The sequence below is a fragment of the Mercenaria mercenaria genome, unplaced genomic scaffold, assembly GCF_021730395.1.
Source record: "Mercenaria mercenaria strain notata unplaced genomic scaffold, MADL_Memer_1 contig_4777, whole genome shotgun sequence".
Taxonomy (NCBI): domain Eukaryota; kingdom Metazoa; phylum Mollusca; class Bivalvia; order Venerida; family Veneridae; genus Mercenaria; species Mercenaria mercenaria.
Genome location: NW_026463031.1, coordinates 1 through 25042, shown reverse-complemented (window position 1 = coordinate 25042; position 25042 = coordinate 1). Strand labels below are relative to the sequence as shown.

The window sequence follows — 25042 nt, the reverse complement described above, 5'->3', positions numbered from 1 at the left end:
GGTTATCTGTAAGTGTACTATTTACTTCAGACCACTGACGTAACCTATTATCAAGGATTATCGAAAATATTTTTGAGAAAATACTTGTGAGAGAAATACCTCTATAATTATTTACATTTCCAGGATCCACTTCTTAGGAACAGGGGCTATAATTGCTTTAGTCTATGAACTCGGATAAAGACCATTTGTAAAAATATGATTAAACAATCTACACAAAGTTGGTGATAATAAATTATTGCTTTCAATAAATATCTCAGGTAAAAGTAGATCATAACCTCCACTCTTGTTTCTGTTTAAAGAAGAAATAGCTTTAGACACCTCAGCTATTGTGATTTCTGAGTCAAGCATTTCAACATGATCAAAAGTTATGTCATCTCTGTTTATAAACTGCTCAACATCATCATCAGCAAATACATCTTCTTCACTAAATAAGTTCTTTAGGGACTTTACATTTAGAATTCTTATTCTTATTTCATTCGAAAATAATTTAGGAGAATGTTTTGATAAATTATGCATTTTTTTTAGCCAGATGAAATTTTGTCTTAGCTCGCCTTTTGGCTAATCTATACATACGTCTATTGGTAACTAAATTTTTCTCTATCTAATATAGATTTACTATTTGCATATAATCTATTTGCATTTATAAAATTATTTCTTGCTTGCTCGCAGCTCCGGTCAGACCATTCACTTTTATATGTTCTTCTGTATTTATAAGTTTAATAACTTTCGTGATGTTCACCATAAGTATCATATGCATTTTTGTACAATTAGTTAGATATAGAGCCAACCCCAATATCCAAGCTTAAATTATTTTCGGTAACATTATTTACAATCATTCAATATTTGGCAAATCAGAATTAATATGTTCTCTAAATGTGTCATTAAACTATTATCCCACTTTAATTTCTTTACAGTCACCGGCTCAGTACTGTTTTCACGCTTCTTACTATAACATTACAAATCAATACGTATAGGTACATGTGAAGAAAATAAAAACGTATCATGTACTACAAAATTACTTATAATGGGAAATAATCGATATGACATCAATACGTAATCTATAACACTATTACCGGTACTTGACATATAGCCTATAAGATAGGTAAAATTACCAACTCCGTAATCTTGACCAAGTCTAAAGTTAACAATTTTTGGATCAGAGCACAAACATAAATCTATAAGCTTAATACCCGATGAATTAACCATTTTATCACAGGTAACTTGTCAAGGTTATAGCTAGGTATATCGTTATCAACGGTATGTATGTAGCGTTCATAAATGTCCGGAGACTCTAAAATGTCACATTTTTCGCCGCATCGCGAGTTCAAGTCTCCCATTATGCCAACGGAACCCATACTAGAGTATTTTCTGACATTTGTTTCAAGAAGTTCAAAAAATCCTACTTCATGAGAATGAAAATATACAGAGTTACTTGGAGGGATGTACATAAAGCAAAGATAAATATCGTCATCATTTCCAAAGAAAGTGTTTAGAAGTTTTATCCAGGTTACTCCATTACTGTCTATATCCATAATCTGAACTCCATCTTTAAAAGAATCATTGAATAAGAGACAAACTCCCCCGTGCCCTCTTTTACTAGTACCAAGTAAAGATTCAGGCGTAGGAACCGAAATAGATTCGTATCCTTCGTGTTTAAAGCTTTCGTGGGTACGCTGCCACGTTTCACGAACTTAAAAAAAAAAATGAAATCAAATTCGTATACAAAGTTTAGAAAGTCTTCGTCACGTCATCTAAACATGTTAAGCTTTCAATGTTCCATGATAAGAAGCTAAGTTCATACTTTTCAGTTATCCTAACTAAAGTTTATAAGGACATTACGGGCGGCATCATGGGGGCATTTTGTGATGGGACATACAGTTTATTGTTAATAAAAAGCTTATCACGAGGAATGCCTTTTTGTTCTCTTTCCTGGCTTCGATCATCACCGGGATTAAGTCGCGTCTACGTTGCTGAACTTCCTGGTAATATTGCTCGCAAACGTGGAGGCTAGTTCCCTTCAGGTTAACATTTTCAATGCATTTTTAACCACCATTTTTGATGCTGTATCCTTGAACTTTACAAGTATGGGTCTAACTTTACCAGATACTGGATTTCCAATCCCATGAGCGCGATCAATGAGCACTTTATTTTCAACATCAGGATTTTTTTACATTTCTGCACAGAAGTAATGCACTTTTTCTTCACAAATATCATATTCAAATACTGGTTCCTTCCTACAAACATCTGAATATAATACCCTGTGGGCACTATGCAAAGCTTCATTCATGGACTGACTTTCCTGCATAGGTTGAATGTCGTCTGACTGTTGAATACCACCCGTATTGCTGACACTATTCACGGACCACTCACCACCAGAAGCGTTCGAATTACCATCTTGAGGTAGCTGGGACGTAACCTCAAGAAGGGACGTCTCAAATGAATGTAATTTTCACACATTTACAGCTAAATGCTTTTTGCAGAGCGAAAAAAGTATTTGAGTAAATATCTATACTAAAAGTAAAGTGTACATGTAGTTTCGTACAATACATGAAAAATAATGATTCTCCTAGTCGAAAGAGAAAACTTTTAGATAAAAATCTAAGTACAAAATCATGTGTAAAGTTCATAAGGGACATCAAAAAAGCAAGAATTTGCGACTGATTTTGCAAAAAAGAATTAAGCAAAACACACTTAGTACGATATCAAAAAATCATATGAAACTTCAGCATTAGTATACTATATGATGAGTTGCGCATCCCTTGAATCAAGCACACCTTACCTACTTTCGGTTTCGGCCGGTGCCGAACTCAACTTCGGGTGTAACTATATCCATATGTAACGATATGAATTCTACGGTCCTCTGAATCCTGAATATCATTACAACCGGAGTTTAAAGTACTTTTATGTTCATATTTTAACTTTCTGTATATTACATTTAGGGAGCAGGTACATAGAGCTTTGAACTTCAGCTTCAAATGAGACCTGTTTCCCTGTAGATATGTTCAAATGACCTCTATGCACAATGAAAGCTTTGAGAAGATAAGTGCGTAAATTGTTTATCAATCTTTATGTAACAAATCTTATATATCAAATTGAAGTTTGAGGGGGAGGACTCTATGATAAGCAGTTTTTAAATCCTACCAGGACTGAACTGTTTTGATATCTGTCTTCTGGCCTGTTTCGTCGGGCCCTTAAGGGTGTTTCTCTTATTGCTCTGTCTTCTGAAAAGGCATTGAGTACATACGTTTTTGGTTCTAAAGGTTTGCTTTTTATATATTTATACACGAGCAGTTTTGTGTTTTACATGCCATGCCTTTTTGTTTCCATTCCTTGTGTGTTAGAGATTCACCTGGAGGGGATTACTTTTATTTACACTGTCTCGTGTCTTTGGAACATGGTGGGGGTAAGAGTGAGGTTGGGTGCGCACCATAAACCGGTTTAAGCTCCCCAGTGGTGTTTTTGCCACTGACTGTTCCAAGGCGGTGCCCCACTGTGTTCCTTTGTTTGTTCGTTTTGTCCTAATGTGTTGGCTTTGTGTGTGTGCGCGTGTATGTGTGTGTGTGCGCGTGGTGTGCGCGTCTGCGTGCTGTGGGTTTCGTTTTGGGGAGGCTGCGTTTTTGGTGCGTGGTATCCCTGTTTGATATTTGTCTTTGTTACTTTTTGATATTTGGGTATTTTAGAGCAGCGAAATAACGATTTTGTCTTCTGCCAATATACTCATGCATAGGTTAAACCCAGGGTCTATGGTCTGTAAGTCTTCTGACAAATATCGGCTACCAATACTCCATCATAAAGTATTGTATTCATAATTTTCATTGCTAAAATGTCAAATATAGCAAAATTTAACAAGAGGGCCATAATGGCCCTATATCGCTCACCTGTTATCATTGCACTTGAGGACAAGAAGGCCCTCAGAAAAAATATCTTAAGTCCAAAGGACAGGAACAACAAAGGGAAGAAATTTAACCAAAAAGAAAAACAAAATTCTTACAAGGTATAGATATGTCAAAATACACCTAAAAATTGAAGGTACCATCCATGTTGTACCACAGAAAAGTGGTATCGGTTTTTTCCTACGGCCAATAATAAAAAAGTTACTAAAAATAAGCTATTTATAGTAACGTAAAAGGGAAGTAATTAAAAAAAAATTGTAAGTGAACAAAAGAAGGATCTGCCAAATACATCTGTTGACATAATTGAAATTTCAGATCAGCATCTTCATTAGTTACGGAGATATACCCATTTTAATTTGAAATAAAGGGAGGTAATTTGACATAAAATCAGTCCATAGTTATCTACCCTGATTGTCTCAGTCCAACTAATAACAATAATGAAATTTCAAATTAGTCCTATAAGTACTTACTGATATAAATCCATTTTGATGACAATCAGGGGAGGTAATCAGATATAAAATAACTCAGGAACCTACGATTGGATCTGATTTGTCATGGAATCCAAGATTTATTGTTGCTGAAGATAATTTGGAAGTTTGTATCAAATTAAACCATAAATGAAGTCTCTATATGGCTGCAAAAGCCAAAATAGCCAATTTTGGACCTTTAAGGGGCCATAACTCTGGAACTCATGAAGGAATCTGGCCAATTCAAGAAAGGAAGCAAGATCTTGTGGTGATACAAGTTGTATGCAAGTTTGGTTAAAATCAAATCATAAATGAAGCTGCTATTGTGCAGACAAGGTCAAAATAGCTAATTTTGGCCCTTTCAGGGGCCATAACTCTGGAACGCATAATGGGATCTGGCTGGTTCAAGAAAGGAATCAAGATCTTATGGTGACACAAGTTTTGTGCAAGTTTGATTAAATTTAAATCATAAATGAAGCTGCTATTGTGCAGACAAGGTCAAAATAGCTAATTCTGGCCCTTTCAGGGGCCATAACTCTGGAACCCATAATGGAATCTGGCCAGTTCAAGAAAGGAACCAAGATCTTATGGTGATACAAGTTGTGTGCCAGTTTGGTAAAAATCAAATCATAAATAAAGCTGCTATTGTGCAGACAAGGTCAAAATAACTAATTTTGGCCCTTCCAGGGGCCATAACTCTGGAACCCATAATGGGATCTGGCCAGTTCAAGAAAGGAACCGTGATCTTATGGTGATACAAGTTGTGTGCAAGTTTGGTTAAAATAAAATCATAAATGAAACCGCTATCATGCAGACAAGAAATTGTTGACGCACGGACGGACGGACGGACGGACGCACGGACTGACGACGGACGACGGACGAAGGGTGATCACAAAAGCTCACCTTGTCACTATGTGACAGGTGAGCTAAAAATAGTTAAAGAAATAAATGGATCAGGTACAGAAATGTGTACGTTTTGTATTTCATAGATTTTTCCTGACGGCAAGCAAGTTGGGTAAAAAATATAATATCTAGCCCCTTTTATTTTAAACATAATTTTTTTAACAACCACAAAGTCAATGTTTTGATGATAAAGATATTTTTTGTATTAATAATATAAAATTAATAGTGTGATAGTTTTTGTAAGAAATATAACCTGGATTTATTTGTCAATCACATCTGGAAATATTAATATAAAACTTAATTTTGTTGACAGACTGTATTGTTTTTCCATGTCCATTAATTGAAAATAGTTAGCAAACAGTGGTGTGGTAATTGTGTAAAATGTATACATTGCCAACATCTAGATGAAATGTAAATTATATAACGTACAGTTGAAACTCTAATTTCCTGTTCTTAAATTTAAAGCTGTTTCAAAGAAATGTTCGGGCTCTGTCAAAATTCTGTCTAAACGTACATTAAGTTTTATTCTATTTAAGTCAGATTAGACATACTGTGACTCTGGTTGATCCAAAGCAAATTTTAAGTCAGTCAGTCAGTGTCCTCCTTACGTATATATTGATCTGTTGAAGAAGTGCCCGCATAAAGAAGTGATCATGCATTTCAAACAAATTAAGATAAATAAAAACAATTTAAAAAAAGCATCTCAAATCATTTAGTACCTAAAGAATGTATATAAATGTACATGAAATAGTTACATGTTTATGTCTGTATACAACGGTACGGCTACACTTTTACTAAATAACACCTGTACCAAATGTATAAAATTGGTAATCTCAAAGTAAAATTCTTGGAGTTCGAGATAGCAAGTTTCAACTATATAATAATAGATATGATTTGACTTTTGTAAATTTTTTGTTTAAAATGTGACTGTACCTGCAATATACAGTCTTATAAATGCAAATGGTTTTCTGGCAGTAATATTCTTAATTTATCTTTTCTTTCTTGGAGCCTTTTAATATTTCAACTACTAATTCATTTGCTATTTTCAATATTCATCCGCAGCTTGTATTTTTCTCTAAATCAGAGAAGTTCTCACTTTGTTTGAGTTATTCACATATTTACATGTCTTGGTACACTAATCAAAATGGAAAGCTACATGTGTTTTCAACTGATTAAAAAAATAAAAGAACTGTCCTAACATATGTACAATGTAATGCTGTCCAGGTAAGTTTTAGATAAACATATCAACATATTTAAAATATTGATGTTGTTTCCTTTTAATAACTACCACAATATATAACTTTGTTTCATGTTTTTCACAGTGAATATTACTGAAACTTGAGAGTAGTTTCACTGTAATAAATAAAAAAAACGAAATATAATATCAAAACATTTCACTGTTGAAGAACTACAACATGTGTTTAAAATCAGTGAAAAGACACGAAATCAAAAGAAATATGTTTTTCAAGATCAAAATATCTTGTACTGATGAACATCAGATGTTACATGTTTAGCTGTGACTATGCTAAACATAAAGATATTGCATCTGTGGTGCACGTGGTGAAAGATACTTCCATCTTACACTGAAACAAACAAATATCTTCAATATTTTTTGTTTTTACTTTTTCTAGTGTAATAATTATGTTATTTTTCAGCTGGTTTCATAAAAATTTATCAATAATATGACTGAGTAAAATAAGTCTAACTGGACAATAAATTGATAAAGAAAGACTTGGCTCCTGTGCAAAAGAAATCCAATTCAAGATGGACTTGTTTTGCAATAACAAAATAAGCCAGTTCAAGATAGACCTTTTTGATAATTAGTAATCAATTAATATTTAATCAACATCTGAATTTCATAATTTCAACAGAATGTGTACTTCTTCTTGCTGTAACAATATATGCAAAAATGTGATTTTGTGAAAAAAGTTGGACCCCTTTTGCGCTGAACCCTCGATTTGGACTAATAGCGATATGTTTATTCTGAAATACATTCATAGCAACAAGATACGAATAGTTTTACTAAATGACAAAGAACTCTGACAGGTGAGAGCTAAAAATAGTGTTTAACGATGGATGTGGAGTCCAGTTGTTTAAGGGCAGTTGTGAGTATCTTTGTTATGCAAATATGTTCTGTTCAGAAACCCAGCAACATGTATGACTAATAAACTGCATTTGTATTACGTATGTGGTTTCTGATAAAGGCTTGAATATTTCAGATGATGAAAATGTTGACCATAACAAATCAGCTAAAGAACGAAGGATTTGCATCGCCTATCTCTTTCCGGTAAAAAGAAAAAAATCAGAAGAGGTAAAGGATATTAATTAACATTTTATAGCCTCATACATTATTGTTGTTGTCGCTCAAATGGTTAATAGTTCCATGGGTGTAAAAAGCCTATAGTTGGTGTTTTCAATGACAAATGACAATTTTACTAGGTAGCAATACTTTAGAAGTCATTTGTTCTCAATATATGAGCAACATTTGGAAGAAATCTGTACAATGATTAACATGATCACACAAATAACCTACTTTTGATACTTTTAAAAATGTAATAAAATTTGAAATAGGCAATATATTTTATATGTAGTATTTTATGTGACCTATATATATGCATTTATTTTGCAGGATAAATGCGCTAAAAGAAGAAGGCTAGAAGGTGTCGCTTGTAAGTTTGTCAGAGTTTTAGCCTTAATACTTTTTAGGGCAATGATTTGAAATTTTTCAATAATATTTCAAATTATTTGAAGATCTAAGTGAACTTATAGAACTTTGTAGAAATTATGTACGCAAAGGGACTGCCATGTACGAAATAAATGGCGTCGCTCAGGCCTAATATTCACAAAATGTCTTGGCTGAGTTTGATAACGAAACTTTGTCATTTACTAGTATTATAGATAACATGCTAAAAAGTAGACTATTTTCAAAGGACTTTTCTGTATTGAAACAACGTGTGAACATGGGTACTATCTGACTGAAATCATTTCATATTTATTTCAAATCACTAACCTTAAATGATTTATTAGAAGTCCACCACACTTACGTTTTCATTTCTAATGAAAAGAATGGTCGGTTATACATCATATGAATTTTCACAAAGCCAAACAAATTAAAGGGCTTCAGAGCGGTATTTTTAATCATGTCGAGGTGTAATCAGACGATACAAATACTCTGGATTTAAACACCCAAACATTAGTTGCGCATATTCATCTAGTAGCCGGAAATTGATTAATTTTATATAGGCGATTAATTTTGTGCCGCCGTTGCAATATTTTTGTTGCTGCATTCGTCGTACTTCAGATAAACGGCAACAAGCTAAGATACATGTGAATGATGTGTATGACAATTCAGACCATGAGATGTTTATTGACTTGTACGATAATACCCTATGTCAGATATCTCACCTTATCAAAGTTACTCTGATTCCTGGAGTTAGTTTAATCTTTTGCTGTCAAAATTTCAGGTTCGCACTCATTTGAGACCAAACAATGTTTTGTGAACATGGGTACTATCTGAGAAAAATTTGGTTAATTAACTTTTTGTGATGCGACAGTTTAATTAAACAAAACCTCTGCCGTGATACATAGTCAATTAAATAAAGCATAGTAATAGTCTAAGTGTCTAGTTGACATTTATAAGATTTCTCATTTCAGCAAGGACAACTACGACTATTGTGAAATTATACATGCGTTTTCGCTTCATAGAAAGAGATCCATAAATACAGATTTAGTCAGCTTTTTAATTGATCTCCTGCATATCTTGATTTTTTTATATAAAAAGTAATTTCTTGATATGAAGAAGTCGATTTTTATATCAAACATTCATTTATTGATATAAAAAATATTCGATTTCTGGATATTAAGAAATAACACGACTTTTTGGTATCAAGAATTCGAATTTTGATATTAAAAATTCATTTCCTGATATCAAAAATTCTATTTTTTGATATCAGAAAATGGACAGCATTTCTTGATATCAGAAAATGAATTCCTGATACATGTATAAAAAATTGATTTTTTAACATCAGAAGACCGATTTCTTGATATCAAACTTAAGAAATCAATATTTGGCTATCAAGAAATGGTTTTTTTATATCAAAAATGCCTAGAATATAGTACAACGGCGCCCCATAATCACTACTATATACATTGATTTAACCATTATCTTTCATCTAACACTTGATTTGATTAGTTTATACCTTAAAATATCCCTGACGATAAAATCAAAAACTTTCGTGAAATTGGACTGGTCAGTCTAGTGTCAGCATAATGTGACTGGGTCGGGTATAATGTCACGTGTCTTTCGCGCGATATTCCAATATCGACCATAAGTCCACGGCCAACTTCGATAACTAGCCAAATGGCCAAGGCACTTCGGAATTATGGCACTTGAATTACCGAAAATCGGCATTTTTACGCTTGTCCGCACTCTAAGTCAAATATTTCTCATCCGATCTTCACTAAACTTGAACAAAATATGTTTGATTATAAGTCCTCGGCCAAGTTCGATAAACAGCCAAATCGGCCCAGGCATTTCGGAATTATGACCCTTGAATTTTTTACTTTTACTGTAAACAAAATGTGTTTGACTATAAGTCCTCGGCCAAGTTCGATAACTAGCCAAATCGGCCCAGGCACTTCGAAATAATGGCCCTTGTATTACCTAAAATCAGCCATTTTTACTCTTTGAAGGTATATTTGTAGTGAGTAAACGATATATAAAAACTGACTTACTATTTAGATGATTAGGCAGTTGTGGGAGACATGCGTTTTTCTCAAAAGCAGCTGTAGATTTCATTGTATAGACCATGAAAATTATTGGCATTTAAAACATTTTTCCTGGGTTTAACGTCGCCTCGACACAATTATGGGCCGTATGGCGACTTTCCAGCTTTGATGTTATTTGAGTCGATTTCAGACTTATCTTAGACCAGATTAAGATGTTGAGAAAGAGACTTAAGTTGATCTTGAATGTATTTTTCTGTAAATGATATTTGAAAGAATCCTTGAAAATGCTTACAATCCCATTCATAAGTATTATTGAAATTATTTGCCTCTGCATTATTTTCCAGAGATTCCATTTCTGTATTGAACACCGCTATACTAAATAAAACCACACAGTGATTTGACAAAATATTAGGTTCGCCTATTTCATTTTTTTAAACAAGTAAAATATATGGTCGCTAACAATTACATAATCAATAGCACTAGAGCCTTGTGTGCATATGAACGTGTTCTTGCCCACATTCTTATCTTTATCCACCCTTCCGTTAAGAATACGCAACAACCGCACCTTGATAAAATCAGAAAGTAACGATCCATTTTGATTGCATGTAGTATCTTGTGTGGTCCTTGGCAAAAATGTATTTGATACGAAATCATCCGGTAGAATATTAACTATCCAATTCAACAAAATCATTTGCTTTACCAGTTCGGCTATTCATGTCCCTAAAATTATGACGGAACAACTATCGTTTTAGTCGCTCTGTATTTGGACCATAGTTTCCATTATTCTTTCATAAATGCTTACATTGATATATGCTTAACGAGAGCTACATGTAGTCATAAAACGTTGGTACATAAATAGATCATGTTTCAGATCAAATTTTATTCAGATATCTGAATCTGATTGTCTGAGTCGTACAGTTAACGTGTTTAGGTGTAGAATTCTTCACATAGTACGCTATTTAACAGAGTTCTTTTTACCATTCCCATTTTTTCTGGTCTGTGTAAGCAATATAATTCAAATATGTCAACTGACATATTAAATAAATCATTTGCCCAGGTTTCTGTAAAACATATGAATTCATTTTAGCGAACATCTTTTTCACTTCCTCATTAACAAGTTTATTTACATTTTGGTAATCAAACATTGAATATGTAGAAGTGTAAATTGATTGCTCGTTTCTCCCCGGCTTCTTATTCAACGTCGTTGGAGCTTTGGAAATTCGCGTTCTGTCAATGGTCTTTGGTAAAGTCCACCTCTTTGCTCTGTGACTCTTTGTCATTTCTCATCTCATTATTACTGTCCTGATGGCCACGGCCCGTTAGAGTTCTGTTAAGACCACCATTTTGCTTGCCGTGATAAAAAAAACCTAGTTGGTTCTGTCGCGGCAATTATTTGATTGGCTGAATTAGATTCATTTGACATGAAACTGCGTGTATCCATAATAAACTGAATACACTTTTATTTTCTGTGTATTTCATCTTTGCGTTGTGTATCGGGACAGATGTGACTGTCACGGAAACGTTCTAATTGGTCGGCCAATTAGGAAAGTCATCCGCGATAACACGCTTCTTAACAACTGATTTGGCAGGGTATAGAAGTTTAGTATCTTTGTCGTATTAGGTTTTCATAATTTTAAACTGACCCCATAATACTTTCATACCAGCAGCTATCCCATACCTTGCATCTTTTAACTCAAAAGCCTGTCCTAATATGTGTTCTCATCAATGTAGTCGCGAAAAAAACGCATTTATGGGACTTCTCGGAGTCTCTGTTATACGTTTTGCCCTACCCATTAAACCAAGCCTATGCTTTCGTTGACACATTTTTTCTTTGTGCAGAAATGTCTATTAATCCAAGATAATTAAAAAAACTTGACTAAGTATGTCATAAGTGTTTTCAATTCGCAGTTGGTAGAATATTAAATTACATGTATTACGCTGTCCATCCAGGTCAATTCTGTGAAACCTAACTGATTTAATTAAGCACCGCTCACTAACTTTTGACGATATAGATTCTCATCACTCTGTTTTATTAAATGTAGCTTAGATGACATTGAAAGAATACAGGCATCGTTTTGATCAAGTGTTACAAGGTCATTAAACATATGAGAAAGTTTATCATCAACAGATAAAGCGCCCTAAACATAAGAAGTTTTGTCCTGTAAAGAATCGGAAGAAACATTAGACGACTTCTAGTAGTCTCTAGAATCTGTTTTTGTGCTGCATTAGAAGGTATAGGTGTCTGGTCACAATCAGCACAATCAGAGACCAGCAAAGTTAATGATAAACAATCGATGAATCTTCACCTTCACCAAACGTGGTCTGTGGATTTCTTGAAAAGTCTTCCCTCAGGGGTGTTTGGATAGTTCCATTTGGCCCCTTGTAGGATCGATTGGAGTTATAAAAAACTGTAATTGACTTCTAGTGAACATGTTAATGGCTCTCTTACCGCCTCCGTAACCTAGTGGTAGCGCGCCCGCTTGGACTACGGGAGGTTGCGTCATACAAAAACATGAAAAATTGGACAAGTACCTTCCTCACTTGGTGCTAAGCATTGAGATTATAGCTCTAGGGCAAATAAGCTGGCAGACCTAAAATAGAATAAACTTTTTAAAACTTCTTGATGTTATCTTTCATGACAAAGTGTATTATGACATTTGTTTGTTTGTTTGTTTTGGGTTTAACGCCGTTTTTCAACAGTATTTCAGTCATGTAATGGCGGGCAGTTAACCTAACCAGTGTTCCTGGATTCTATACCAGTACTAACATGTTCTCCGCAAGTAACTGCCAACTTCCCCACATGCATTATCAGAGGTGGACGACGAATGATTTCAGAAACAATGTATTTTATCAAATCGTCACGGAGAACATACGCCCCGCCCGGGAATCGAACTCGCGACTCCGCGTTTTAAGACATATACGTAAAGTTAAACGGTCAAGATTTGTATGTTTCCCCCATTAAATTGGAGAGGGAAGACATGTAGTGTCACCCGTTTGTATGTGCATGCACCCATCCCTCCGTCCGATGTATGTGCAAAAAGTATGTCCGGCCTACAAACTTTGTTGTGCAATATTGGTTTTGAAATAATTTGTCACAATTAACCAGTTTAACAAAATGACATGTCGCGTACAATATCCACACCCTAACTTAAAAGCGAAGGTTACACTTAGATGTTTAAGTTTAGAGATGATCTTTCTTGCTTGTTCTCTTTTAGCTTTTCTCTGCGTTCATATCTATTCAGATAACTTTGCACAATAATTCACCAAAACAAGACGACGTGCGCATCCCGTTCAAGACCCATAACCCCACTTTAAAGGTCAGGGCCACACTATGTAAACTGTTTAATGCCATTTTTACTAGTCTGCACCGTTACATAGTTTGCTTGCATGGATATTCAAATAACATGGCATAAACATTTACGATAACAAGACGAAATGTCATGTGCAAATTTAGGTTTAAGGTCAATGTCATTCTTAGAGGTATAAGATTTATGTCTGCCTCATAATTTGATTTTCAACCTTCCCATGCTCACCGAAAGTTTTTCTCTGTTTGATTTTGAAAGGAAAAAACACAACACTGGCTGAATGAAATATTGTCATTTAATGTTAAATGACGATTGAAAAACTAACAAAACTAAACAAAGATAATATAAACTAAATAAACCAACACACATACAAATTTTCGAAACATAACAAGATGTAATATATATAACCAGTTAGAAATACTATTATGTGAAACTAAATTATTCAAACGTTAAAAAGTCAAAATCAAATGTTGGTGAAAATAAACGGCCTAAAAAGTCAAAATCAAATGTTGGTGAAAATAAACGGCCAAAATCAAATGTTGGTGAAAATAAACGGCAAATTAATTTATTTAAGCATTAAAATGTCAAAATAAAATGTTGGTGATGCAAAGCAATTCCCCCAACAAAAAACTACCAATGAGCATGATATCCATGAATTTATAATGATAAAAAGCAACAGTGATAACAACTTGCAGCTACATTTCAATATAACCAAACTGCACAAAATGTCATGTTATTACACATTCTGAATTGTCACTGTACCGCGAACACTTCTGTAGAAACGAATTGTTCTTTCTGAGTTGAAATGAATCCCGTCTCGAAATATAGGGACTATGGGATGCCAGACATTGCGGATTTTCAAGAAAGTTAATCCATGAAGTTGTGCAAGACGTTCAAATTCAGAATTAGCTATCGCGATAAATTGGTTGAACTCTAGTTCAGTCACATGAATTGGTCTCTGTCGTGGAAAAAGTTGTAATATCGTAACTTTTGCTATTCCGCACTGGTTTTTCCACATTGTTAATATAGTTACTATACGGAGAGCTATTTCCGCAGCTTCTGATTGTGTCAGTCCTACCGAATCAATGTCATTTCCACCGATTAAGTGCGCAGGTCGAAACGAATTCACTTTACTGAACCATCTTTGAACATGTGAGGATCTTTGAATTTGTCCACTACGTATGCCGTACAGCTGCGTTGGCATTGGATATTGTAAAGCAAGAGGATTTATTTGTCTATTCATCCGAACAACGTCATGATGTAATCTCGCTGTGTGAGAGGTTCCCAAAATAAGTACAGAGGAATTGTGACTCTACATGTTGGCTGTGTTCTGTTCACACTTGAACTTATTGAAACTACCGGGATTAACAAAGTTTGTATTTCTGCAATTGACTTGGTGGCATCATGGTAAGCCACAAAAACGAACAAAAGTTACTGTATCCATATGATAATACTATATCATAAGTTTCTCGTTTGTAAAACTTAATACTTCTTCGACAGTATTAAATGTCACGAAAAGTCTGAGGACGAATCCAACGAAAATATCAGTGTCTCTCACATCGTAGCAAGCCACAAAAGCAAAATGTTATTGCATTCATATGATAATTATATATCCTATGCTTCAATAGGAGTGAATAACAATTCTCGAAAACGTTTTGTTTTCTTATATTTCTATAAAAATTGTATCACCTTTTCTGCTATTAATTGTTGCGTAAAAGTGTAGCGTTAGAATAACTAATTCTGACTTCTGCAAGAATAATTTCCGAAATATTTACATTATCCGGAACGGACAAAACGGAAGTCTCTACGCTGTTAACCTATCAGGTGCTAGATCATACATAAAAATATTTATCTCATAAATATCAATATATAATAATTTTTCTGCTATTATAACTATTTTTATGCATGTATGGATATTAAAATGACTTGGCTCAATTATTCTCCATACTAAGAAGAAGACTTGTCACTTTCTAGATCCATACTCTTATTTAAAATCGATATTACGTGTGAAGGTCATTTTTCTGTTCGCTCTGTTAAAATTTTAGCTAACCTGAACCAAATGTGGATGGTCTAGAGCCCAGCGTCCGTCCGGCGTCCATAATTTATATAAACATCTCCTCTGAAACTACTATTTAGAATAACAACACTCATGACGTGTAACAAATAACATTAAACCAGCAGAAAAAGGTCTGTTTGATACTTCAAACAGCATTCTAGCAAAAGAAGATGGTCTAATATTGACGAAACCATTGAATGCAACCATGCAGTAATTGTTGTTTCAACTAGGATTATTTTAGAAAAAGTTTAGAAACTAGGTTATCAAAGTTAAAGAAGTTGGTTATTTAAAATCAATTTTTCCTTCACCCGAGTGTCTTTACATCGACCTAACTTAAACATTGCATACACATCTAGCCTATTTCACTTTATTCAGATGAGCGACTTGGGCAAAAGCAGCTTGTTTTTCTTTGATTTATGTCCTGTCCGTATAAATGTCACAACAAAAAATAAGTTGTTTGACATTTGGATTAATGGCGATATGTATATTCTGAAATACATACATCGCAACTAGATACAAATAGTTTTACTAAATGACAAAGATCTCCATAAATGGTTATGACTTGTGAATATGTATTTCATCTTGCTGTAACAAAATATGCAAAAAAGTAATTTTGAGAAAAAAGTTGGACCTCTTTTGCGCTGAACCCTCGATTTCGACTAATGGCGATGTGTATATTCTGAAATACATTCATAGCAAATAGATACAAATAGTTTTGCTAAATGACAAAGATCTCAATAAATGGTTATGACTTGTGTTCTGTCTTACTAGAACTCTGACAGATGAGAGTTGAAAATAGTGTTTAACGATGGATGTCATATATCCTGGAGTCCAGTTGTTTAAGGGCAGTTGTGAGTACATTTATTAAGCGAAGAAGTTCTGTTAAGAAACCCAGCAACATGTATGACTAATAAACTGCATTTGTATTACGTATGTAGTTCCTAATAAAGGCTTCAATGTTTCAGATGATGAAAATGTTGAACATAAAAAATCAGCTAAAGAACGAAGGATTTGCATTGCCTATCTCTTTCCGGTAAAAAGAAAAAAATCAGAAGAGGTAAAGAATGTTAATTTACAACTTATAGCCTCATACATTATTGTTGTTGTCGCTCAAATGGTTAATAGTTTCATGGGTGTAAAAAGCCTATAGTTGGTGTTTTCAATGACAAATGACAATTTTACTAGGTAGCAATACTTTAGAAGTCATTTGTTCTCAATATATGAGCAACATTTGGAAGAAATCTGTACAATGATTAACATGATCACACAAATAACCTACTTTTGATACTTTTAAAAATGTAATAAAATGTGAAATAGGCAATTATATTTTATATGTAGTATTTTATGTGACTTACATGTATACATTTATTTTGCAGGATGAATGCGCTAAAAGAAGAAGGCTAGAAGGTGTCGCTTGTAAGTTTGTCAGAGTTTTAGACTTGATACTTTTTAAGGCACTGATTTGAAATTGTTCAATAATATTTCAGGTTTTCTGAAGATCTAAATGAACTGATATACCTTTGTAGAAATTATTTACTCAAAGGGACTTCCAAGTATAAAAACATGGCGTGACGCAAGCCTTACATTCACATATAGTCTTGGCTGAGTTTGATAACGAAACTTTATTTGTCATTTACTAGTATTCTAAATTACATGCTTAAAAGTACACTATTTTCAAATGACTTTCCTGTATTGAAACAACGTATGAACATGACATCTTACTGAAATCATTCATAATTGTTTCAAATCACTAACCTTAAATGATTTATTGGAAGTCCACCACACTTACGTTTTCATTTCTAATGAAAAGAACGGTCGGTATTACATCATATGAATTTTCACAAGGCCAAACAAAATATAAGGCTTCAGAGCGGTATTTTTAATCATGTGGGGGTGTGATCAGACGATACAATTACTCTGGATTTAAACACCCAAATATTAGTTACGCATATTCATCTAGCAGCCGGAAATTGATTAATTTTATATAGGCGATTAATTTTGTGCCGCCGTTGCAATATTTTTGTTGCTGAATTCGTCGTACTTCAAATAAACGGCAACAAGCTAAGATACATGTGAATGATGTGTATGACAATTCAGACCATGAGATGTTTATTGACTTGTACGATAATACCTTATGCCAGATATCTCCCCTTATCAAAGTTACTCTGATTCCTGGAGTAAGTATAATCTTGAATATGTGCTGTCAGAATTTCAGTTTCGCACTCATTTTAGACCAAACAATGTTTTGTGAACATGGGTACTATCTGAGAAAATTTGGTTAATTAACTTTTTGTGATGCGAAAGTTTAATTAAACAAAACCTCTGCCGTGATACATAGTCAGTTAAATAAAGCAAAGTAGTAGTCTAAGTGTCTAGTTGACATATATAAGATTTCTCATTTCAGCAAGGTCATCAGATGACGACTACGACTATTGTGAAATTATACATGCGTTTTCGCTTCATAGAAAGAGATCCATAAATACAGATTTAGTCAGCTTTTTAATTGATCTCCTGCAAATCTTGAGGAGGGATTCCATGGGGAAAATAGAAGAATGCGTATATACGTTTACTGAAGATGAGGTGAATATGGCTAAAGAGTTTTTCGTAGAACAAGAATGCTTTCAACATGAAGCTTCTAAGCCTCTTCGCCAAGATTCATATCTAATTAGATATGCCACAGAAGATACAGACAGTTATGCACTACCTGGGATTGATTATGAAATTCATCTGCCATTGCTAAAGCCAAGCGGAGATGGAGAGGTCCCTTCAAAAAATATGAATCTGTCAAATGATTTGCATCTGACTGAGAAAGCCGACCATCAACATCAAGTAGAACACTTCTTGGACATTTGTCAATATTGTGGAAGAAGACACACGTTGGAATTTGACCAACCTAATGAAGAAGTGTATCCAGTGAAAACTGGTCAGCCAAATGAAGGACAAACGTCGGAACGTTTGAATGAAGTAGGCAAAGCAGACCATCTTGATGAAGCGAAACAGATAAAACTTGTTACTGCATCTGCTGGTTCAAGACAACTTGAACAGGTGTATACTGAAACATCAATGACTGTCCAAGAGAAAAAAGGAGAAATTCAAGTGCAAGTATTGCCAAACGATTTTGTCTGTCAATCGGATGTGGCATCTGTATCAAAGGAGAATTTGCAGGAAGCGCTTAATTCAGCCGATTGTATCCGAGATGAAACATTTAAGAATTTAGAATATAAAATGGTTACTCATTATCCCTTCCAAAAAAATATGTTCTTTGAGAAGTGTGATGACCCGTACTTCCATACACAGAAGAAAAACTTCGCACCGCCTGAAGACACAGAAAAAGATTTTTATAGAGAATTAGAAATGCCGCAACCACAAATAGATACTAGCTTGTTAAAATTCATAGCTTTACCTGCTTTTGATCCTGTTCTTGCAATTATTGATCAGATTGCCAATGGAACACCTCCAACACCACATATATCAATGAGATATGAACTATTACGTTTCTGTACTTTAAGAAGTTACCCAAAGGAAAACAAACCATATCTCATCAAGCTAGCAGAAGCAGGATTTTACTATGCCTCAGATGGTGATGGTGTCGTCTGCTACTGCTGTGGAGTTCGAAGATATAACTGGGTGGCGGAAGATAGGCCAATGGAAATTCATGAAAGAATAAATCCAAACTGCAAATTCCTCAGAAAAAATGAAGAAGTCAATGTACCAGTCCAGTACTTTGGGCCATACAACAGAGCCTTGATGGCTATAATAGACATTCCAGAACCAAGGGAAAGATCAGAGCAGAGTGAAGACGTTAACAATGACTGGGCACCAGAGAGAATTCGCAGTCCAGCACCTTCACAACAAAACAGACAAGTTGAAACTGGGGCAAATTCACTTGGTAAGATACAAATTAATGTACTCTTAATTTTTTTATCATTAAACAGTTGTCTTTTATTTAATTCAATGCACTAGATCTCTTAAAAGCTTTATTTGAAGAAAACAACTTAAAAAGTTAATTCTTAGCAGGATAATGTGCACATCAAATTTGAAAGTTTGAAAAAAAATTACTTTTTGATAAAAAATGACTTTTTGTGTCAGGAAAGTAAATAATCGAATACCTTTTTATATTTTACTAACAGACCTCGCCTCATTCATGAAATAAGGAAATGGAATCTCGGCAGAAACGTGCATTTGTTTATTTTTGGTCAATATGAATTAATCGGTTGTACTTTCACAGGTATAAATACAGCAACCCCCAAACACACCCAATATGCTACAAAGACAGCTAGAGAAAGTAGTTTCAGTGAATGGCCTGATACAGCCAGTCATACTCCGCAGGAACTGGCTGAAGCTGGTTTCTTTTATGCAGGTGAGCCTTCTTTACAGACAACTCTTTCAATTAGGGTGTCTTTGTCCAATGGACACACTTCTAGTATCTTTTATCGTCTCTATGTTTCTAGCAATCTGCGTGCTGATTTCCACGTTGAACTCTAATAAAGATAAATATCAAAATCAAAGTAAGTAATACTATTCAGGTATTAACTGCTGAGATCGTCGTCCCGCTTTGATCGTCTTTTGCGCGATAGTATTTTTGTTGAAATCACACGGTATTTGCTTGTGTTACGCACAACACAGCCTTTTTATTTCCACGGCACAGCCACGACATCGCAGCAATAAATTTCAGCAAGAATGCTTCCATGCAAGTTGACATTTATTGAATTTAAAACATTTTAAAGTGGTCATGTAATAAAATGGGTTTTAATAGATGGTCCGTTTGTTATATTAGACCTTTGATCTCCCAATTATAAAACAGCGTTTGGATATGTTAGTAAAAGGATATCATAATTTTTTAAACATACATCTAAATGTTTTTAAAGAATACAGATGTACTACCTATCTTCCAGGGTTTGGCGATTGTGTCAGGTGCTTTTACTGTGGGATAGGTAAGTACGTCTTCAGTATTGACGATATTAGATTGTACCTGTTCATATGCAGGTATTTTGTGGTGTTATGATACTATATTACTATATTACTATATTTATATACATGTCAGCTAATGACCAAAATTAAACCAAACATGGCCCGAAACATTCTGGCTTGGTTCCCTCTTCAGTTTTTGAAATTATTCTAGTTGACCCATTTAAGGGTCGCTAGAACTAAAATAGAAATCAATTAAACTCCTCTTTTAAAGAACAACTTGCATCACTAAATTTGGTCTGTAGCATCCTTGTGTAATTCCCTATAAAGTTTGTTCAAAAGATTCTTCTTGGCCAATTTGAGTGGCCACTAGAGCTAAAAAAAAGAAACAAAACTTGGCGAAAATTGTCAGCAAAGTACCGCGGGTTTCATGATGATTTCTATGTTATTTCCGCCAAAACACAAGCAGATTAGAATTTCACATATTGATACGTCTGTTCACTTCTTAATTTATGTATACTTCTACTTGGACTCGAATAATGGACAACCATTGAACATATTATATAATAAGCAAAAACCTGATGCCATTTTTCTAAACTGTCGCTGATTTTATGACGACCTACTTTTCTCTATCACAGTCCTCTGTCTACAGTTTGATAGATTTTCGACTTAGAAATATAAGTAATTTATACATTGTCTTTATTGACAATTCGTCTATAATACATGTAACAAACATTTCATGTATCAGTAAACGAGTGAATTTACCTTCTTTCGTTTTCAATAGCGGCAAATAACTCGGAAATCGCACCGAAACCCTTGACACTTTGCTTACGAACTTGTCAAAGGCTTGCCCGGATGCATGTCTTCGTGTAATCGATATCACTAAGCGTGGATTAGAAAGTGATTTCCCAAGTGGTATATTTGATGTTTTGTGTTTTAAAGGACTACGTCACTGGACCAAAGATGACAATCCATGGATAGAGCATGCGCGTTGGTCTCGAAATTGTGTGTTTGTGAAACAGAAGAAAGGAGAGGAGTTTGTTAACCTCGTTCAGCTTGCTGTGCAGTACTCACAAGATGTTAGCTAGTTTTATTCCATATGTTTCTCTCATTTCACTAGCAGTCATGTCTTTAGTTCATTGAGCACAACGTGCTCAAGATGAAATTCTGATCACCCTGTGTCCGTTTTACATCGTCACCCGTCGTCCTGCGTCGCCACCAGTTTGACTGTAAAGCTATGGATGTCTAACTCTTCATGAAACATGGTCAGAATTTTACCCTCGGACGAGTTTTTATTGGGTAATCTAAGTTAGAAAACTAGGTAACTAGGTCAGTTGATAGGAATACTATGTCAACACTCTAAATGTTTTCTACCTGTCTCTCATGAGGCTTCGTCAGAACGTCTGTCTCTATGAAATCTAGGTCAAGTTTGAAACTAGATTACCTGAGGCCTTAAACTAGGTCTTTAGGTCAAATAAAGAAAAAAAAAACATTGTTAACACTCTACATTTTCTATTTGATTGTCATAAATCTTTGTCAGAATATTTTTCTCAATAAAATGCAGATATAGTTCAAAATTAGATCACATGAGGTCAAAGATTACGCCACTGGGTCATATTGTAGAAAAACATTCTTAGCACTCTCTAGAGGCCACATTTTCGCTTGATGTTCATGAAAGTTACTCAGAATATTCATCTCTATAAAATCTACGCCAAGTTTAAAACTTGTTTGCATGAGGTCAAAACGTAGGTAACTAGGTCAGTGACTAGGCCAGATCAAGGCCGGTGACTGTTTAGTTGAGATATCTGCGTAATCTGCGGAGAACATGGCCTACTGACATTTAATAACAGACTTAGCTAAGCAATTACTTAAGTTTTTTCGTGCAATTGGGGCCATATCATCATGAAAATTTCAAAACTTTTAAAACAGGCAGCAACTGAAATTAGATGTCGGAAATGGTGAACTAGTTTTTTTTTTAAACATTTATTCTAATTAATGTGTATGACACAAAATAAAGCTTAAATTTTAATAGCGTGACTAACGCTTTTGGGAGTATTCTTCAAATTTTATTGCTAAAAGAATTTTTTTTAGATTGTTAATTCCTAAAATGTACCGAATCACTGTTTAATGTCTTTCTATTACTATTAACAACTGCAAAGGGTATTTACAAAACTCTGAAATTAGACCGTCAGCTTTAACACATACAGATATATGATTTACCACTTTTTAACAAGTTTTTTTCCTTCCATTGCAGAATGAGACGCAAGGTAATGCAACTGGTAAGTCAGAATGTGTTTGTTATTTCAGTTTGTTGTCCCTTTTTGAAAATACATAATATAATGCTTAAATGATCCTTCGGGATCGTTGATTTCAACTCATTTAGATTTGAAGATTGAATACTGCTTAAGCTGGTGCTAGGGGGCGTGGGCCATTACTGCTCATGAACAGACCAGAATAAATCAAACCGAGTCTGCAATTTTCACTATTTTCACTATTTGTTCTCGGTGCTTCCGAGGGTTCTACTTCCCAGATTATATTATATTGAAATATTATTAGTAACTTAAGAGTGGATTATTTGCAATTTATCTAATTTTAAAATCGTAACAATGTGTTTAAGATATAGTGGTCACTACCATTAGTGTATTCATTTCCATTTTTTACAGCAGGGAGTCAGTTACCAGTACAGGAAATAGAAAGAGTTCTGCTCTCAGATGCTGCACAGAGTGTGTTGGAGATGGGATATCAGCCTAAAATTATAAAGAAGGCGATTGAACAAATTCTTAGACAGAATGGTAATTCCTTTAACAGTTCAAGGAAGGAAAAATGCGTATTATTTGTCTCCCTATATATTGGAGAGATATATTAATTTTGTGTTGTCTGTCTGTCACAAAAGGGTGTCTGGGCTTATTTTCTTAATACTGCTTAGACTGAATGAAACTTTATAGTACAGGTAAGTAGCAAGCTTTGTTGAGTATATATGACGGGTTTTTTGGTTGATGGGCTTTTTGTAGAGTTATGGGCTTTTGGAAAAACAGCTGTATTTCACTATGATTACATTCTAGCATCATAATTTCTTCACCAGTGCTATTCTGTTTACACATTATGAAAATATCTACAAAATCTTGTGGAAGATTTAAAAAAGACAAGACCGGGGTAGTAAGTCCAGGATCACGTGCCCTTGATTTATCAAGGTTTATGCTTTAGCACCTTCATTTCTTAAGCAATCCTTATCTTATTTACAAAGAATGTGTATACCACTGAGATTACTGTAAGTTCGAATATGGGTCACATCAGATAAATTAGTGGTTGAGAGTTATAATGCCCTTGAGTTTTCATAAATTTCTTGTCTTTATACTGTAAGCAGTCGTTAGCATCTTCATTTCTCATCAAATCTTAATCATTATTTTCAATCAATGCGTGTTATAGATTCACAAAAAATCACAGCCCAGATTCTGATGGAGAAAGTATTAGAGATCGAGGAAGCAGAAAAGCCCCCACAGACTGTCCCTGCACCTAATGCATCAGCAGCCGCACATGCCAAGCCAGCATCCGAGACAGCCAGTGAAGAAGGTGCAAGTTCTGGTAATCTTAAAACAGAAAGGAACGGCAACAAAATAGAGAAAGGTAAAGCCTCTGCAGAAGACAAACACAAATCAACCGGTAAGTCTCGTCATTTCTGCTCATTTACCTAATGAATTTCCTTAATTGTTGATTCTGTCAATAACATACTGAAGCATAAAGTTTGCTTTCATATACATTACCGTCTGCTAAAACACCATGTACAAGGTATAATCTTATGTAGATAAAACGTAATGAAAATATATATTCTCGGTTCTTTTTATCCGATATTTTGTGTCTGTGTATGTCTTTGATTGTTAATCCCCCGCCGTGGCGGAGGGATTATAGGAATGGTCTGCGTCCGTCCTTCCGTCCGTCCGTCCTTCCGTCCTTCCGTCCGTAACAAAATCTTGTCCGGTCCATATCTCCTTAACCCCTTGAAGGATTTTCATGAAACTTGGGTCAAATGATCACCTCATGAAGACGATGTGCAGAACCAATGAGTCAGCCTTGTCGGTTCAAGGTCAAGGTCACAACTCAAGGTCAAATGTTTGAGCCTGCCATTTTGTGTCCGCTCTATATCTCCTAAACCCCTTGAAGTAATTTTATAAAACTTGGGTCAAATGATCACCTCATCAAGACGATGTGCAGAACCCATGAGTCAGTCATGCTGGCTCAAGGTCAAGGTCACAACTTAGGGTCAAAGGTTTGAACCTTCCATTTTGTGTCCGCTCTATATCTTCTAAACCCCTTGAAGGATTTTCATCAAACTTGGGTCAAACGGTCACCTCATCAAGGCGATGTGCAGAACTTATGAGTCAGCCATGTCGGCTCAAGGTCAAGGTCACAACTGAAGGTCAAAGGTTTGAGCCTTCCATTTCGTGTCCGCTCTATATCTCCTAAACCCCTTGAAGGAATTTTATAAAACTTGGGTCAAATGATTACCTCATTAGAACGATGTGCAGAAATTATGAGTCAACCATGCCAGCTCAAGGTCAAGGTCACAACTAAGGGTCGAAGGTTTGAGCCTTCCATTTGGTGTCCACTCTGTATCTCCTTAACCCCTTGAAGGATTTTCATCAAACTTGGGTCAAATGATCACCTCATCAAGAACTCATGAGTCAGCCATGTCAACTCAAGGTCAAGGTCACAACTGAAGGTCAAAGGTTTCAGCTCTGTATCTCCTAAACCCCTTGAAGGATTTTCATGAAACTTTGGTCAAAT

The 25042-nt window shown here is 34.8% G+C and overlaps 2 protein-coding genes across 2 annotated transcripts; both read left to right on the top strand.

Moving 5' to 3' along the window:
• Window positions 1–7482: 7482 nt before the first annotated feature.
• Window positions 7483–21950, top strand: LOC123552198 (uncharacterized; the record flags this gene model as incomplete). Its single annotated transcript, XM_053535415.1, has 8 exons — window positions 7483–7574; window positions 7893–7932; window positions 16318–16409; window positions 16729–16768; window positions 17757–19241; window positions 19581–19712; window positions 20248–20286; window positions 21203–21950. Coding segments are annotated over 8 exons (2066 nt in total), but the record flags the coding sequence as incomplete, so codon positions are not given.
• A 101-nt stretch (window positions 21951–22051) lies between these two features.
• On the top strand, window positions 22052–25004 carry LOC128554164 (uncharacterized). The gene is made up of 3 exons (XM_053535414.1): window positions 22052–22539; window positions 22924–23052; window positions 23687–25004. Exons 2-3 carry the CDS (start codon window positions 22995–22997, stop codon window positions 23950–23952), a joined length of 324 nt encoding a protein of 107 aa, XP_053391389.1. The 5' UTR covers window positions 22052–22539; window positions 22924–22994; the 3' UTR covers window positions 23953–25004.
• The last annotated feature ends 38 nt before the right edge of the window (window positions 25005–25042 follow it).